The 14,730-nt window shown below is 34.7% G+C and overlaps 1 protein-coding gene across 14 annotated transcripts in view; it reads left to right on the top strand.

Moving 5' to 3' along the window:
* Positions 1 to 14,730, top strand: part of ERC2 (ELKS/RAB6-interacting/CAST family member 2) — a 486,059-nt gene that overhangs the window by 204,248 nt on the left and 267,081 nt on the right. For 11 of the 14 annotated variants that reach the window (XR_001412199.1, XR_001412189.1, XR_001412201.1 and 8 more), the window contains one exon: positions 696 to 707. The exons of the other annotated variants lie outside the window; for them this stretch is intronic. Coding sequence is in view for 1 of the 11 variants with exons in the window: in XM_014943272.1 (XP_014798758.1) it covers positions 696 to 707 (12 nt within the window). In the remaining 10 variants the exon portion in view is untranslated. The remainder of the gene's footprint in view (positions 1 to 695; positions 708 to 14,730) is intronic. 14 annotated transcript variants of the gene reach the window in all.

Below are 14,730 nucleotides of genomic sequence, written 5' to 3'. Positions count from 1 at the left end.
TAAACAAGGTGTCAGGATTATTATTTTTTTTTTGTTCCTACTAAACTGAAAGGGCATGTTAGGCATTTTTTAACAAATAAGTTAATGAGCATCAGAATATTTTCAGTGATGAAATATTGACCTTATTCTTCAGACTGAAAAAAAATTTTTGTGAGCTTTAGAAGGGGTTGTATTTCCTGGAAGGGGCAAATCTCTGATTACTAGGTACAGTACTTTGTGAACTTTGAAATGGTATCTTTGACAAGCTGCCAAATTGTTTTTCTGTTTCGGCTTTCATGGGGAGACTTGAATGTGGGTCATCAAGACTTCATGCTATATGATGGGACGTTTGTACAGCAGCGAACACTACCAGTATCCATCTAATTTATTATTTCCGTTCAGTATGTGTATGCATTTGGATGGTTAAAAATATGGATGGTCTTTCACAGTCCACAATTGACAAGGTGCCATTTTACTTTAAAATTAGTGTTTTATTCAGTGCAAAGCAAGGATATACTGCTACAGAAATTTTATTTTACTTCTCGCTTTCCCTTGCCTTTCCTTTTCTTTATTTTTTTTTTAATAAAATCTGCTGATATAACATCTGCTTGTCATATTTTTAAAGAACTAATGTGTGCCTCCCTTTATTCTCTTTTGCTGTCTTCCTTCCTATCTGTTTTTCTCCAAACTGCTGCTTTCATCCCTACTCCAACCAGCTTGACTTCCAGGTTAGTATTTGCTACTCTCCTATTTAATTGCTCCTTCCGCAATGAAGGATTTCATTGATGCTTCATTTATTTGGCCATTTTGATTCCGTATTAATAACTTCTGTTTGTCTCTTTTTGGGTTTTGTTTTTATTTAGTTTGTCCCTGTTGTGAAGTTTTTGGTCATTCCATTTCTGGATCAGAAACTTTACAGTAAATGAATGCATTTGTGAAGAGTTTGTAAGAAAAAAATGTTTATTAACAACATATTCAATTAATATGTTGTTTTGTGTGAAGATTTTTTTCTTCTTTCAGTTTTACTTTTATTATCTTTGTACAGTGAGTTCAACACTGGGAATAACTTTGGGATAGACAACCCGACCCAGTAGGTAATGGATTGAACACTAACAATACTATACAGAGAGACTTATATTTAAGATCAGAGAGATCAGAGACTTATTCTTAATACTTTACCATCCCCACTTTTAGTGCCATTGCAAACATAATAGGATGAGTTGGAGTAGCTTAGCTTCTGGTTCAGCAATTTTTAGCTGTTTGTGCTGGCTAGATTCTGGATCAGAACATAACCACAAGGGACGTGTGTGTATGTTTTATATGCTGTGTTTTTATATAGCATCATTTAGTTAGATTAATGTGTTTCTTTCTTTCAGGTTTTAGATCAGTTTAGGGTTTGTAATTGTGCAGTGCTTTTGAGTAATCTTATAATTTTATCAAGTATTGTGTCTTGTGGTCCTTGTTGAAAGTAAAAATCGATTGTCAAAATTTTTATAGTCTCCTAGTAGGCCTTGATGTTAATTTTTCTTCCTCATGCTGTAAAGTGTAAATTAGTGAAGTCTTAAAACATCTACTTGGTATTTTAGAAACTAATAACTTTATATGGTTTCGACTACAGGCTCACCTGCTTCTTCCTTTCCCCATTTGTTTCAAAGTCTGGCTGTTTTTTTACTTTTTCCTGTGACAAGTATTTAAGACAGTTCTATACTCTTAAGCTCATCCCTTATTTTTCGGTTTCCTAAGTTGGTGATTGAAACTCGCACAAAGTTTTATTTCCTGTACTGAAGGAGCTTTGCTTTAGGCAGGAACAGACCTGGTTTTCAATCATTATTAAGGTAGAAAGTGTTTATTTCTTCATACATCAATTGGACTGGGATATAAAGGAGAGTGTTTACTGCAAAGACTTTCCAGGTGGATTTTGTGTACCAAAATTTTGCATTTGCAGGTATGGTCCAGGTATCAGGTTGCCATGCAGCACATTTTGACTAGAATCATGGCAAATGTCCAATCTGCCTATATAATATGTTCAGATCTGAAGTTTCAGTTTTTGATGTCAATGTATACTTTTTACACAACATTGTTCTCTATTCATATAGAAGCAGAGCTTGTCAGCTTAAGAGAGTTTTGGTATCTTAGTCTCAAAACCAAGCACAGTTCACATTTCACGGTTCAGAGTGTCAGAGAAGTTTCTGACATGGATGTCTTCGAACAGTTTGGCAAAGGATGGCTCATTATTAAAAGATTGACAAGACAAGGTTTTTTCCCTGATGTGCTTTAATGTATATTGCAATTGCAAGTTACTTTCCAGCTGGAAAATTTTGTTTCTGAAAATAGAGGCTTACTGATTGCAGTAATGAATCAGATAAACCCTTTCTGTTTATTACTACAAGCCCATGTTGATGTCCTGGATTGGATAGTTATTACACCTGAATTATGAAAATATTTAAACAATTTATTTTCAGACTCTTTCTTTTTTCCAAAGATTAATTAAATGTGTTTACTCTGGAGTTGCCTGTGATGAAATTATTGCCTGAATATGACCACTCTGGCATTTCCATCAGAATATACTCAACATTGATTGAAAATCTCTCTAGCCAAATAGAGCTTAAAGAAAGGTATTATGCTATGTGGTTGTCATTATGGTTGGTTTCACTGGAATTCAATGATTGGTATGCAGAAACATTTGTTCAGCAGTTGGAGGTGCAATTTCTGTTATGTTTTATTGACCTAAAAAACCAGCTGACCTTGCTGAAGCAAACTGTCTTCATAACCCTGCCAACTTTTATCCCTAGAGTCCTAAATAAGTTGTAGCATATGATTAGAGTTTATTGTGGGATTTCAGTGAAGTGTTAAGTTTTTGCAGCTTGAATCGTCATTAAGGTCAAAACTTAATTTAAGAAGCAGATTATTAATTTGTTTAATTTCTACTAATCAATATGTTCTTACCTGTCATTTTATTCAACTCTATTTATATAGGATTGAGTGATCAGAAAAATGCTGCATCTGTTTCATAACATGATGGGCTATTGATATTGGTGGCAATCAAGAAAATTGAATACATTGGCATAACCCCTTACCCCCATGTGCATCTACCTATACAATAATAAATGTTCTGAGCAAAGGAACCTGGACAGTAAAGGTTTGGGGTTTTTTTTCATTTAGATTACAGCAATTTATATACTCCCCAAAACTTTTCTGGCTGCAGATAAAGAGAAGATGGATATTTTTTCCATGTATAATATACTGATCAGTGCTAGAAATTTTCCCACCAGCCTCTGGTGTTTGCCTTCCTAATTGTTTCCGTGGGAGACGAAAGCTCAATGTGATGTGTAAGGCAAGGTTTAACAGAGTTTTAAATTTAACTTATGAGCCTTCCACAGTTTTGTCAAATGTCAGTTTGATGGTTCCAAGGGCAGGGTGATATGTTGTTCAAAGATAATTTCCCTGGAGAAATTGAGATAGTGTACTAATGAAAACTGAGAGAATCTGTGATATACATTACTCTTCTGAGATACTGGTTATTCTGAGTGAGAAACATAGTTGTCACATTGGATAGCAGGCAGATTGTTGTCATTTCTTTCTGTTATAGTCTGTTTGCTACATATACAGAATGAACATTTTAACTTGTAAACATTGTAACATTTAAACATTTTGAAAGAGATGAAGAACTGAGATTTTAGAGATTTTTCTGATTAGATGTGTGGTTTTGAATTTATCTGCATTTACATTTGATTATATTTAAGAAATACGGAAGCAGAAAGTTTATTTCCTTGGAATTCTGCATTATTAAAAAAAGGTAAAATAATATATTACAAAATAAGCAGAAATCATTGTGATGAACAATAAAAAGATACAAATGGATCCCTGGAACAAGAGAATGCATTACTATCCATTTATGTCCCACTCACTCCTGAACCTGTCTGCTCAGTTCTATACTTTGCCCTTTCAGTTTGTTTAAAGACACACAGAGGCTCAGATAATATAATTTCTGAGACAACTTTAAATTTAAATTAGGAAGGATATTTAGTGATTTCGCAGTCATGCTTTTTTTTTTTTTTTTTTGATTTGGGATGTACATACTCTGCAAATATCCTGGATGTGCAGCATAAGCTGGATATGAGGAGAAAGGAGGATTGGGTTGGACCTGACAACGTAATTCTGTTTGGGGAAGAGAGAACATAAGGAACTGCTACTCTTTCTGTTTCATGGTTATTAATCCGAAGACAGAGCAATATTTTTTATGCTTCTCTAGACCTGCTGCTTCCACTAGTTTTCCTCAGGGAGAGGATCCACAGAGCATATTTCTTGACCCCGTGAATGTGTGAATAAATAGCCATGCAGCACTCTTCTGGGGAGCTTGGTAACTGCCTGGGTGCAATGCTGTCAATATAATTTCTGGAACAACTTTAAATTTAAATTAGGGAGGATATTTAGTGATTTCGGAGTGTTTTTTTTTTTTTTTTTTTTTGATTTGGGATGTACATACTCTGCAAATATCCTGGATGTGCAGCATAAGCTGGATATGAGGAGAAAGGAGGATTGGGTTGGACCTGACAACGTAATTCTGTTTGGGGAAGAGAGAACATAAGGAACTGCTACTCTTTCTGTTTCATGGTTATTAATCCGAAGACAGAGCAATATTTTTTATGCTTCTCTAGACCTGCTGCTTCCACTAGTTTTCCTCAGGGAGAGGATCCACAGAGCATATTTCTTGACCCCGTGAATGTGTGAATAAATAGCCATGCAGCACTCTTCTGGGGAGCTTGGTAACTGCCTGGGTGCAATGCTGTCAGGATTCTTTGTGTACAGTGGAGGGCTGTGTGTGTGAAGAATCATTGTGAGATAGTACAGCTTACCCTCAAAAAGCTGTGACTGAGAAGAGACAGGGGAACTAAATTTAGGAATGGGTTGGTGGAACCACTTCTTCCACTCGTATTGTTTGCTTCCATAATGCAAGAGCAACATGCCTGGACAATGTGATTGTGAGTGGCTTGAAATGCTCTGATCTGAATTTATAATAAGGGGAAGTTAGTATGTTGAAACAAGAAATCATACAAAGTGTATCTGATTTATTTGGAGATCTGCAGAGGTTACTGCAAAAACATGGAAAGTTTAATTTATGTTTTGAATGATAATGGCAGGATTGATCGAGAGAACTGCTAGGTTGAGCCAGGAGTTGCAGTCGAAAGATTTGATTCAGAAGGAAATTGCAATGAAACATGAAGTGCAGCAGAGGAGGTTTGATCCTGATTGCTGGCAAGCTGAGCTGGACACGCTGTGCAACAGCTGGATGCAGAGACTAACTGGACAAAGTCAGGAGTTGATAGGGATTTTGGGGGGGTATTTTTTTGGGTTTGGTTGGTTTGTTTGTTTGTTAGGGGGGGTGGGTTTGGTTTTTTGTTTGTTTTTTAAAGAAAAGTGTACCTGGACAACAGCTGGAAGGAACCTTATGAAGCAGCAGTAGGACTGCAACTCCTTGGTTGCAAATATCAGGCAACAAACTATTTCCAGTTACTGGTTACTGCTATCGCTAATGGTATGAATTACTAAAATAGCTGAGCAAGTAATTGCCATATTGAATCAGATCAAATATCCTTCTCATCTAGTGTCCTGTCATCAGCAGTTTTCTTTTTTTTTATTTAAAGAAGAACATCAGAAGAAAATGCAGAACAATTCTTGGTGTACAAGATAGATGTATGACAGATGATTCTTCTGGTACGGATTTCACACATGTTCGTATAAAGTGTCATCCAGTAAGAATGTGCTGAGAAAGACAGTAGTGCAATGCACTGTGCTGGAGTTTCAGTGGTTGCAGGCAGATATGTGTTGAAACAAAATGATACGAACCATAGTTTGGAACAGGATTTTAGTAGGCCTTTTCATTCATGCATTATCCTCATGTGGATATTTCTAGCATCTCTCTAGGGCTTTGGCGGGAACTCTGTCAGACTAAACACTTCTTAAACAAAGATTTTGGAAAACTTCCCAGATTGTGTGTTAGGTAAACCCTTCCTCCCACGTTTTTGTCTTTGAGGTGAGAAATGTTTCAGTGACTTCTGTGACACTCGCTTTATTTCTACCAGGCAGAGTTCTTGGTTCTCTCAAGGCAACAGTGTCTTTTTGCAGTGCATTTGGAGGCAAAATGATTTTCACACTGAAGCACTATCATAATCTGAGTATTAAGAAATCTTAAAACAGGCTTCAAACATTTGAAATAATGAGATTTAAAGGGGGGAAAAGAAGTAGAAGAAAAACAGGGATTATTTGAATCTGCGGGTTTTTTTTAAATTATTTTTTCCTAACCCAGCAATAGAATCGCCTTGTGTTTTTAGAGATCTGTAGATCTGTGTTGGCCGTAAGCTTTCTGTTCTGCAGATAGAAATAGCTATGTAATCCATTGGTAATAGGAGCCGGGAACGTAATGAAAAGATTGAATATACTAAAATTCATTTATCTTAATTGGTAACTCTAGGCATTACAGCGTTTTTGCATTCAACTGGAGAATTAGGGGTGTGGGAATCAAATTCTTTGGAGATTTAACTACTGTTTGGTTTGGATGATTTTTTTTTTTTTGTCCATTGTTTGAATTGGTCATTTTGATTCCAGTCCTTTATATCAACATAGAGAGAACACAGAAGGTGCTTCTCATTCTTCTAGATATTGTGATGTGGAGTTTGCTGTAGTCTCATTCAGGTGAATGGCAAAAAGACCAAACATTCTTCTTCAGTAAGAGATGACAATATTAACTTCTTGTGATACTATTCTCTGAAGTGTAAAGCAGAATAGTGGTCTTTATAACCAAAAGATAAAATAATTACCAAAGTTATCCAGAGAGTATTACCTTCCTCCAAATTCTCTTGTCCAAAAAGTAACAAAGTTTTACTTGGTTGTCATAAGTTTATTTAATAAGGGAAGGTCTTAGTGTCTGTCCCCTGCTAGCCTTTGTAGCAGCAGGGGCAGTCCAGCCCAGGGGTGACATCATTTTCCTGTCTCTCCAGGAGGCACCCACTCGAACTTCCCTCCTCATCCCGTATTATAATAGATGTGCTAAGGAAACTGAGCTACTCTAATTTATATCACTGTAGAATGGATATTTTTTTCAGTTACAAGATCAGATATCACCACTGTAAAAATGAAATTGTGGTACTGGGTCATCTGTAGGGTGGTAGGTTATGTTTTTACACAGTTCAGGAGTTTAAGCAATTATAAAAGCAATTAGTTCAGGCAGTTGAAGTCTTGCCCCTTCTCCTTTTCAGTGGAAAGTACAGAGGGGAAAATACAGTTCTTGTATAAAGAAAAGGAAAAGAGTAGGAGTAAGATCTGCTAGATTTTCTGCTTTGGAATTATGAGGTTAAGAAGGGGCAAAGGTGAGACAGGATTTTTTTTTTCTATAATATGAAAATAGTCAGATCTGCAAAAAGGAATCCTTTGGGATTCAGGGACAAATTATTGCTCCAAACTGTGGCCTTTATGATAACAGACATGGGGGAAAAAAAAAAAGTGTTTTTTTTTTTTCTTTTGAGTCTGTCTAAACAAAAATCAAGGAATGATTTATCTTTCTCCCTGTCCCCCTGGCCCCCCGTAGGAAGTCTTCATTTAAACATTTTATTCATATGTGCCTATGTAGTGGTGTGTAATAATCTCTGAGTTTTTAATGTTGGTCTGTCAAATTTTCACATTTAATGCAGAATAGTCTTCCAAATTCAAACAAAGCAGAAGGAAAGTTACTTTTTTTTTAAATGATGTAATAGCTTTCAATTTTTTTTGGCTGATTTATGCCAAAATTATACTTGAGTTCCAAAGTAATTGGTGAGAGCCATCTTGTCCTTAAGGCAGACAATTATCTGCCTTATATTTTCAGAATTTGAGTGCATTGTATGGTGTTATCAAATGGAATAAAGAGGCTGTGCAGAGAAAGTATTACAAGTTTTGGCACTGTTTTTAACAAAGTAACAGATATTCATAGAAGTTTTGTCATCAGACTGTTGGAATAACCAAAGAGACAAAACCCAAATGAAAATTACCCTGGAGGGGGAAACATATTAGAAGTGGTAATTTGCTTAATTATACTTTGGGACCTTCTTAGGCTCCATTCTACCTATTTTGCTTGTTTTGTGGGTAGAGTATATTGTATTAGTGGTGAATATGCACGTTGCGTGGGTTGTGGATCAGTTTTGGTAGGTCATCACTGAAACATTTCACAGTGATGCTTTTAGCCCTGCAAACATATATACATTTTCCTGTGTTTTGAAGATTCTCTGTTGGGAGAGTCAGGCAGCTGCTTTGTACCTTTGTTTTCCCCTGTTTGCTTTTTGGTACTGCAGTTGCAACATACCTTGCTTCAAGGAGGAATATTCTTCTTCTGGGCAGCTTAGGACATACTAATTCTTTTCTCACTCTTAACAAATACACGAGCAATAAGTAGTTGCATTCTGTGTTGCTGTAACACGGCATGTTTGCTAGTCAGCGGCTCACAGAAAAAAAATCATTGTGTACAATGGTGAGATAGCTTTGCAGTTTTGAAGTCAGATTTCTTTTTACAAGGAAAAAGGCAAGATGCTTACGACATAAAATGTTGGTATTATTTTATATGTTAATAAATTTTAATGTTTTCTTCCTGGGGTTATGATCCTTACTCTCTTCCATTTTATATCAGGGCATAAAGCTAGATGAATGATTTGGCCTGGAATATACAAGCAGATTTGGTTCTGAATATCATCTACATCACTAATAAAAGGGTCAGTCCCAATATAATTTTTTTGCCATCAAGAGGGAAAGAATAAAATTTATTTTGAAGCTCAGCTTTGTTGCACATGCTGGCTGTGTCAAAGTAATTTATTTCTTAATGTCCGGGATGATTGCCTTTGGTTTTGCATTTAAGAAATTATTTTATTTTTTTATCCTAATGACAATTGTACAAGTTAATAAAAAGAAAATACAAAAGCTTAAGAATAAGAAAAGCCCCCAGATATTAAAAGATGTTCTGGATACTAATAATTCTTTGGGTTATAGAATCTGGATTTAAAAAAAAAACACAAAACAAACCTGAAAGTTTTTGTAAATGCAAATGACAGCATAGGAAGATTTTTACTTAGATTTTTATTAGCATATCATAAATCTTAAGGTCACTGGAGTCTAACTTACTAAATTTAGAAGTCAATCAGGAGGGCTTTCTTTTTGAAAAAATGATGGTTATTTGAGGCATGTTATATTTTCATTGTCATATCAAAATTTCAGCTTGTTCTGGATATAGGCTTTCTCATCATGATAATACCTGTTTTCCCCAGACAAATCTGTCTATGGGTTGTAAGTGAATAAACAGCATCCTTGTGTCAGGAGCGTGTCAGTAACCTCTTAATGACTCTTGTGATGTTTATAGTTTGCTAGAGTCTAACTCATCTTTGTTTTTCAGGTTGTAGCAAATAGAATTGTATACCAGGAAAATGCCAGAAACAATACTTAACTTTGCTCATATATTAATGGAAATTCTATCTTATGAATTTCCATGGAGTTGAATCTGAATTTTAAAGGATTACCCTTATGCTGTTAGTTTAGTCTTGACTGAATAAATTAAATGGAAACCTATGCATACTGTGACTCTTGACAGAGAGAACTGAAGTGTTGGAAATATTTCTGCTGAGTCTTACTGAAGTAATGTAGTTCAGAGTGGACATTCACATGGACAGGATTTACAGGATCAGGTCTTCTGCATGACTAGCTACTGAAATCCAGAGTGCCTAGTAAAAGTCGAGATTTGTTTCATTGCTCATGTATGTGAATTGTCTGTAAAGGTGTGGACTATTTATAAAGGAGAAAGAGATGATCTGTTGAAAAGAAATTTTTTCAAGTAATCCTGTTGGTCATATTCTACCCAGTGCATGTCTAAACAATAAGTGAAGCTGATTGATTATTTAAAATACATATACTAGATTAAATTTTAAAATGTATTTTTGAGACTTTCGCATTTTGTAGAAATTGCTTGTTTTGACTATGTTGTTACATTTCATAAGTTTATGGGGTTTTTTCATTAAAACATTATTTGGTACATTTATTGCACTTTGATTTTTATTTTTTTTTATTTGTTGAGGAGTACAGGTTCCTAACATACAGGCAAATTTTTTGATTGACTTTCAGACAGCTAGTCACATTGTAATGCTGTTTCATGTGATGAGAATTATTACAGAGACATATTCCTTTAGAAAATGCTACAGATTTTGCTCTTGGGAGTGTTTTACAAATCTGCATTTTTTGGATGCTTTGAGGAAAAAAAATATCTTTCTGAAATAGAGTAAAGGCTATACTAAGCATGCAGCACTTAGTTTTGGCTAACATTACCAACTTTTTGCCCAAGATACCTAGGTGGAATTACCTGGGAATTTAATGAAAGTGTGATTTGCTATAGTTATCAGAGATCAAAGCATTGGAGTTCAGACAACAGTTATGCACTACTGTAAAATGAAATTTGAGAGATACATATATGCGGAAACTAAATGTTAATATTTGTCTTAAAAAGTTGTACTGACGGAATTAAATCTCCTGTAGTTAGACTACGAGATCAATTTGTATGCTATTCCAGAAAAACAAGAAAAAACCACAAAGGAACATGGTTACTCATAGTCGCTACAATTAGTGATATTCAAGCTAGCAAGAACTAGGTGCTACTACTGTTTTGATATTTGTCTTTCTGCTGATCAAGGGTCTGGTTCTCCATGGTACTGATGTTTATTTCTTAAAAAGACATTTCAATTTAAAAAATTAAATAGAATGAACAACTAGTGTTATTGATGTAAGGGCATCTTGCTGTTTGCACAGCAAGATTAAGGGACTCTAGTCATAGTTTGATGGCTCTTCAGCAGTATCAGAAATCAGATCTTTTACAGTCTATTGATTCCTGTCTTGGCAGTCTAAGACTGTTTTTTCTGAAAAAGTTGTTGGATACCGAGGAAAACAGATGAAGACATTGCTATGGTTTAGATACCTGATTTTTTGCACCCAGCTGAGTTGTAAATTAATGGCCGTGGATCATTCTGTGCATTGAGAAAGATTATAGAAAATTATCCCAGATCAGGAAAACTCATGAAGAGGAATAGGGAATTATGACTGGCTGATTTTTAATGGAGTAGCCTGGCTGCGGTCTACTGTGTATTTAGAGTTCAGAGCAATGGCTTGATCTAGGTTTAAAAAATTCATAAACTCAGTTTAACGTTCAATAAGGTAGTTTCTAGACAACTATGTTATTTTATATAATCTTTTCCTCTTCACTAGGAATGAAACAATATCTAATGTACTAGAATAATCAAATTTTATTTAGAATTTTTTCTTATATCTGGTGTTCTTCATCTCTTTATTAAATTCCAGTGTCACTGCCATCTAGTATTTAGGTGGCATGGGTTTTTGCTGGGTACTGCTTCTCTGTTGAATGCTCAAATGAGTTGGAAGATGCCCATTGACTCCTTCAGTCTGTAACTATTTTTTTTAAACTATTCAAGATACGCTTGCATTCTAGCTCCATTTTGAAGACAGCTTAGATCCACTCTGAATTCTTTTTTTGTCCATAGATGAAGCTGCTAGATGTTTTATGACACTTTCTGACTGGCTATAGCCATAGGAACACAAACAGAAATTTAAATTTGTTATCTGAAAAAGTGTCATTAGCAGCCATTTTAATGTTTGGCCAAGATTAAGCATCTGTGTAAGGTGTTAGTCATCTACGCTGCTTTTTAGACTACTTTTTTCCTTCTTAAATGTGATAAGCTCAGACATAATTTCTTTAAGCCAAACGTGGTGTTGGGACCACTTCAGTGTGCTCTGGGCTTGAGTGCTTTAGAACTAGTTTGAAGACAGTCTTGCCAGTTATTGTGAAGTTTGTAAAATTACAAACACAGCATAGTATTCTATAATAACTAGTTTGAGATGACTGTAACACCCAGCTCAGCGGGTAAAGAATTCAGCTGACTATAAGATAATAGATACCCAACTTCAAAATGAACTCTAACCATGTGGAAAATCGGAAATCTGTGGATTTCATCTTACTGCTTTGGGGCAGTTAGACTATCAAACATTAATACTTTCGCACATATTTTAGTACCAGAATATGATTAACATGTGATGGTAAGATCAATTCTACTGCCCAGACCCCTGCAGCATACATTTCCAATTCTGAAGACATATACCTTAAACAGTAATGTTTTATTTATTTTATTCTGTCTAATTAATTTTGTGGTCTTATAGCTTTAAATTGAAACAGTGTAACAGAACACATGAAACTGATTCCTCATGATAAAGAATAACGTAGACTCAACTGTGCATATTAGCATAGCTACTAGTAAACTGTATGGGTATTTTATATCCTATATGGTAATGGCATCTGATATTTTGTGCTGATTGTGTGGTGTTTCCAAATAGTTTGCAGTTTCTCATGCGTAATCTTTACTTATCCTAATCTCCTATTTTATTCCAAAGTGTTTTAGAAACAAAGACGTGAAAAAATACCAGAGCAAGCATACTCAAAAAATATATGGAATTGAGGATTGTATTTGAAATATTTGCTGTTAAAAAAAATAAAAAAAAAAATGGGGGGGAATGTGTTCTTGTATTTATTTTCTCTGTTGACCTCCTCTTGTACCTTTAATGCAGGCCTAAAAGAAAACTACTCAGTTAGGCTTTTTAACTGTAGCATTTTCTTTTCATTTCCATAAGCATGTAGTCAGTTGTGGAAAAAAGAGAGGCTATGACACAGCTTTCTTTTATTTCCTTCAAGATTTTGCATATCACAGGCACCAGATGTTTTCCTTTGCAGCTTTACCATGTTCTACTTTTCAGTGTGGCATTAGAGAGAAACTCAAATGGGAAGTTGTGAGAGGGAAGGGTGATGAAAGAAGCAGTTTGCATTGGCATAAAATTGAAGTTCTTACAGAGATTAAATATAAATTAATTTATCATTTACTCAGCATTAGATTAAAAACCATTTTATATTTTTAACAGCACAAAGTCATATTACACCACCAACAGTTGTACCAAATACCACATTTATATGTGAAGCTGTGAAAGTAATTTTTTTTAATACTGATTTTTTTGTTTTATGCTGATTAGGTCTATGCTTACAATTATGCCATGGAAGAGAATGGATTTTCACTTGGAGCTGCACTGAGTGTCTAATGTATTTAAATACTTGATTTAATAAGAAAAAGGGCATCACTCTAAAATTCTTGAGGAAATTTAGTAAAAATTTGACAACTCAATAGCTAAATCCATTATATTTTTTAAGACCTAGAAACAAATTTCAGAATCATCCCTGCTATTTTTAGCACTGTCATGTTCCTTGCCTTATTATTGGATAGCTGTGGCAGACTGTTGTGTTTTTCAGAAAATAAACCTTTATTACAACACTATGATAAAATACTGGTGATTTATGCTATACTCCCAAGCCTATTGAGATAGGTCTCATGTAGGTGGGTTTCTTCTGACTATTGTGTAGTCTTTTCTTTTTTTCTCAAGTGAACTTAATTTGGGTATTTCAAGATGATGCCAGAAATCTACTAAAGACAGCTGTAGTGCTGTACTGATGGTCTCTTTGAGCTGGATAAAAGGTGGTGTTTCTTAGGATTCTTGTCATTTAGTTAAAGGTATGTCTAGAAGAGAGAGAGCTTTAGTTGAATCATTTATTAGTACTATATCTGGGTACTATAAAAAATGTTTGAGAATATTTAAGGAAGATACAGGCTAAGGTCTGACCAGAGTTCGTTCAGTCTGGAGAAGCTCAGCTGTTCATCTTCCAGTCATTGCTTTGTGTAATATAGAAACAATTATACTAAAAAAATAAAGTTAAAAAGGATGGCTATGGTTTTTTTTTCTCTGTAACTGTTCTATTTTCTGGTAGCAATGTCTTGTTGGGGATTCTTTTAGCTTTTACAGTATATGCAGTCTTCACAAATTTTATTTCTCGCATTACAAAATGAGTACAAAAGATAAATGCTGGAAAAAGGTGATCAGTGAGGCTAATCTGTCTTTTTGTGCCTTAACAGGCTGATGCAAAGTCTTGAACACAACTATAGGAAAAAATCTGTTTTTCAAATAGACAACTTTGTACTTGTCTTTTAAAAAAATTATCTGTGAGCTTGATGTAGATCCTTTTAAAAAGCAAAGATTTTTATTTGAATTATCTGTACCTACTTTTTCTAGCCAAGCTGAAGTTACTTTTTTTAGTAATAATAGATTAGCTTTTCTGTTATGTGCTGTACCTACAAACTTCTATGTGGCATATATTCTAAGACTTTAATACCATGGAAACATTTATTGATTAGAAATTCATTGTTAATTTTTCAAGTATAAATAAGTAGTGAAAAAAACAGTGGTAGGACAAACAAACCAGTGACAGAAGTAAATATAAATTCATCTGATTTCTTTACCATAATAAAATCAGAGTAAGGAATGTATTCCTTGTCTTTTTTTTTTTTTTTTTTTTTAAACTGAAAGTTCTAATGTGGGAGCAACAGAGACATTTTCAGTGATCCTTTTGGGCATTGAATAATATTCTCTTCATTTGCCAAAATAGGATTAGTGCGTAGATCTCATTAGGAATTTGCACATGACTTTATTTTTATATAGATAAAAGGGAGAAAATTCCTCAAAGTCAAACGAAGTCGGGAAAATAATATCTAAGAATCCAAGCAGGTAGAAAGCATTACTGGAAGGATATTTTTTCAGCGTCTGCCAAACAAAATTCAGCTCGCCTTCTTTCTTAAAAGGATG

Source organism: Calidris pugnax, unplaced genomic scaffold (genome assembly GCF_001431845.1).
Source record: "Calidris pugnax isolate Ruff unplaced genomic scaffold, ASM143184v1 scaffold128, whole genome shotgun sequence".
Lineage (NCBI taxonomy): Eukaryota > Metazoa > Chordata > Aves > Charadriiformes > Scolopacidae > Calidris > Calidris pugnax.
The sequence above is the reverse complement of the archived record's forward strand: the minus strand, read 5'-3'. Positions and strand labels throughout refer to the sequence as shown.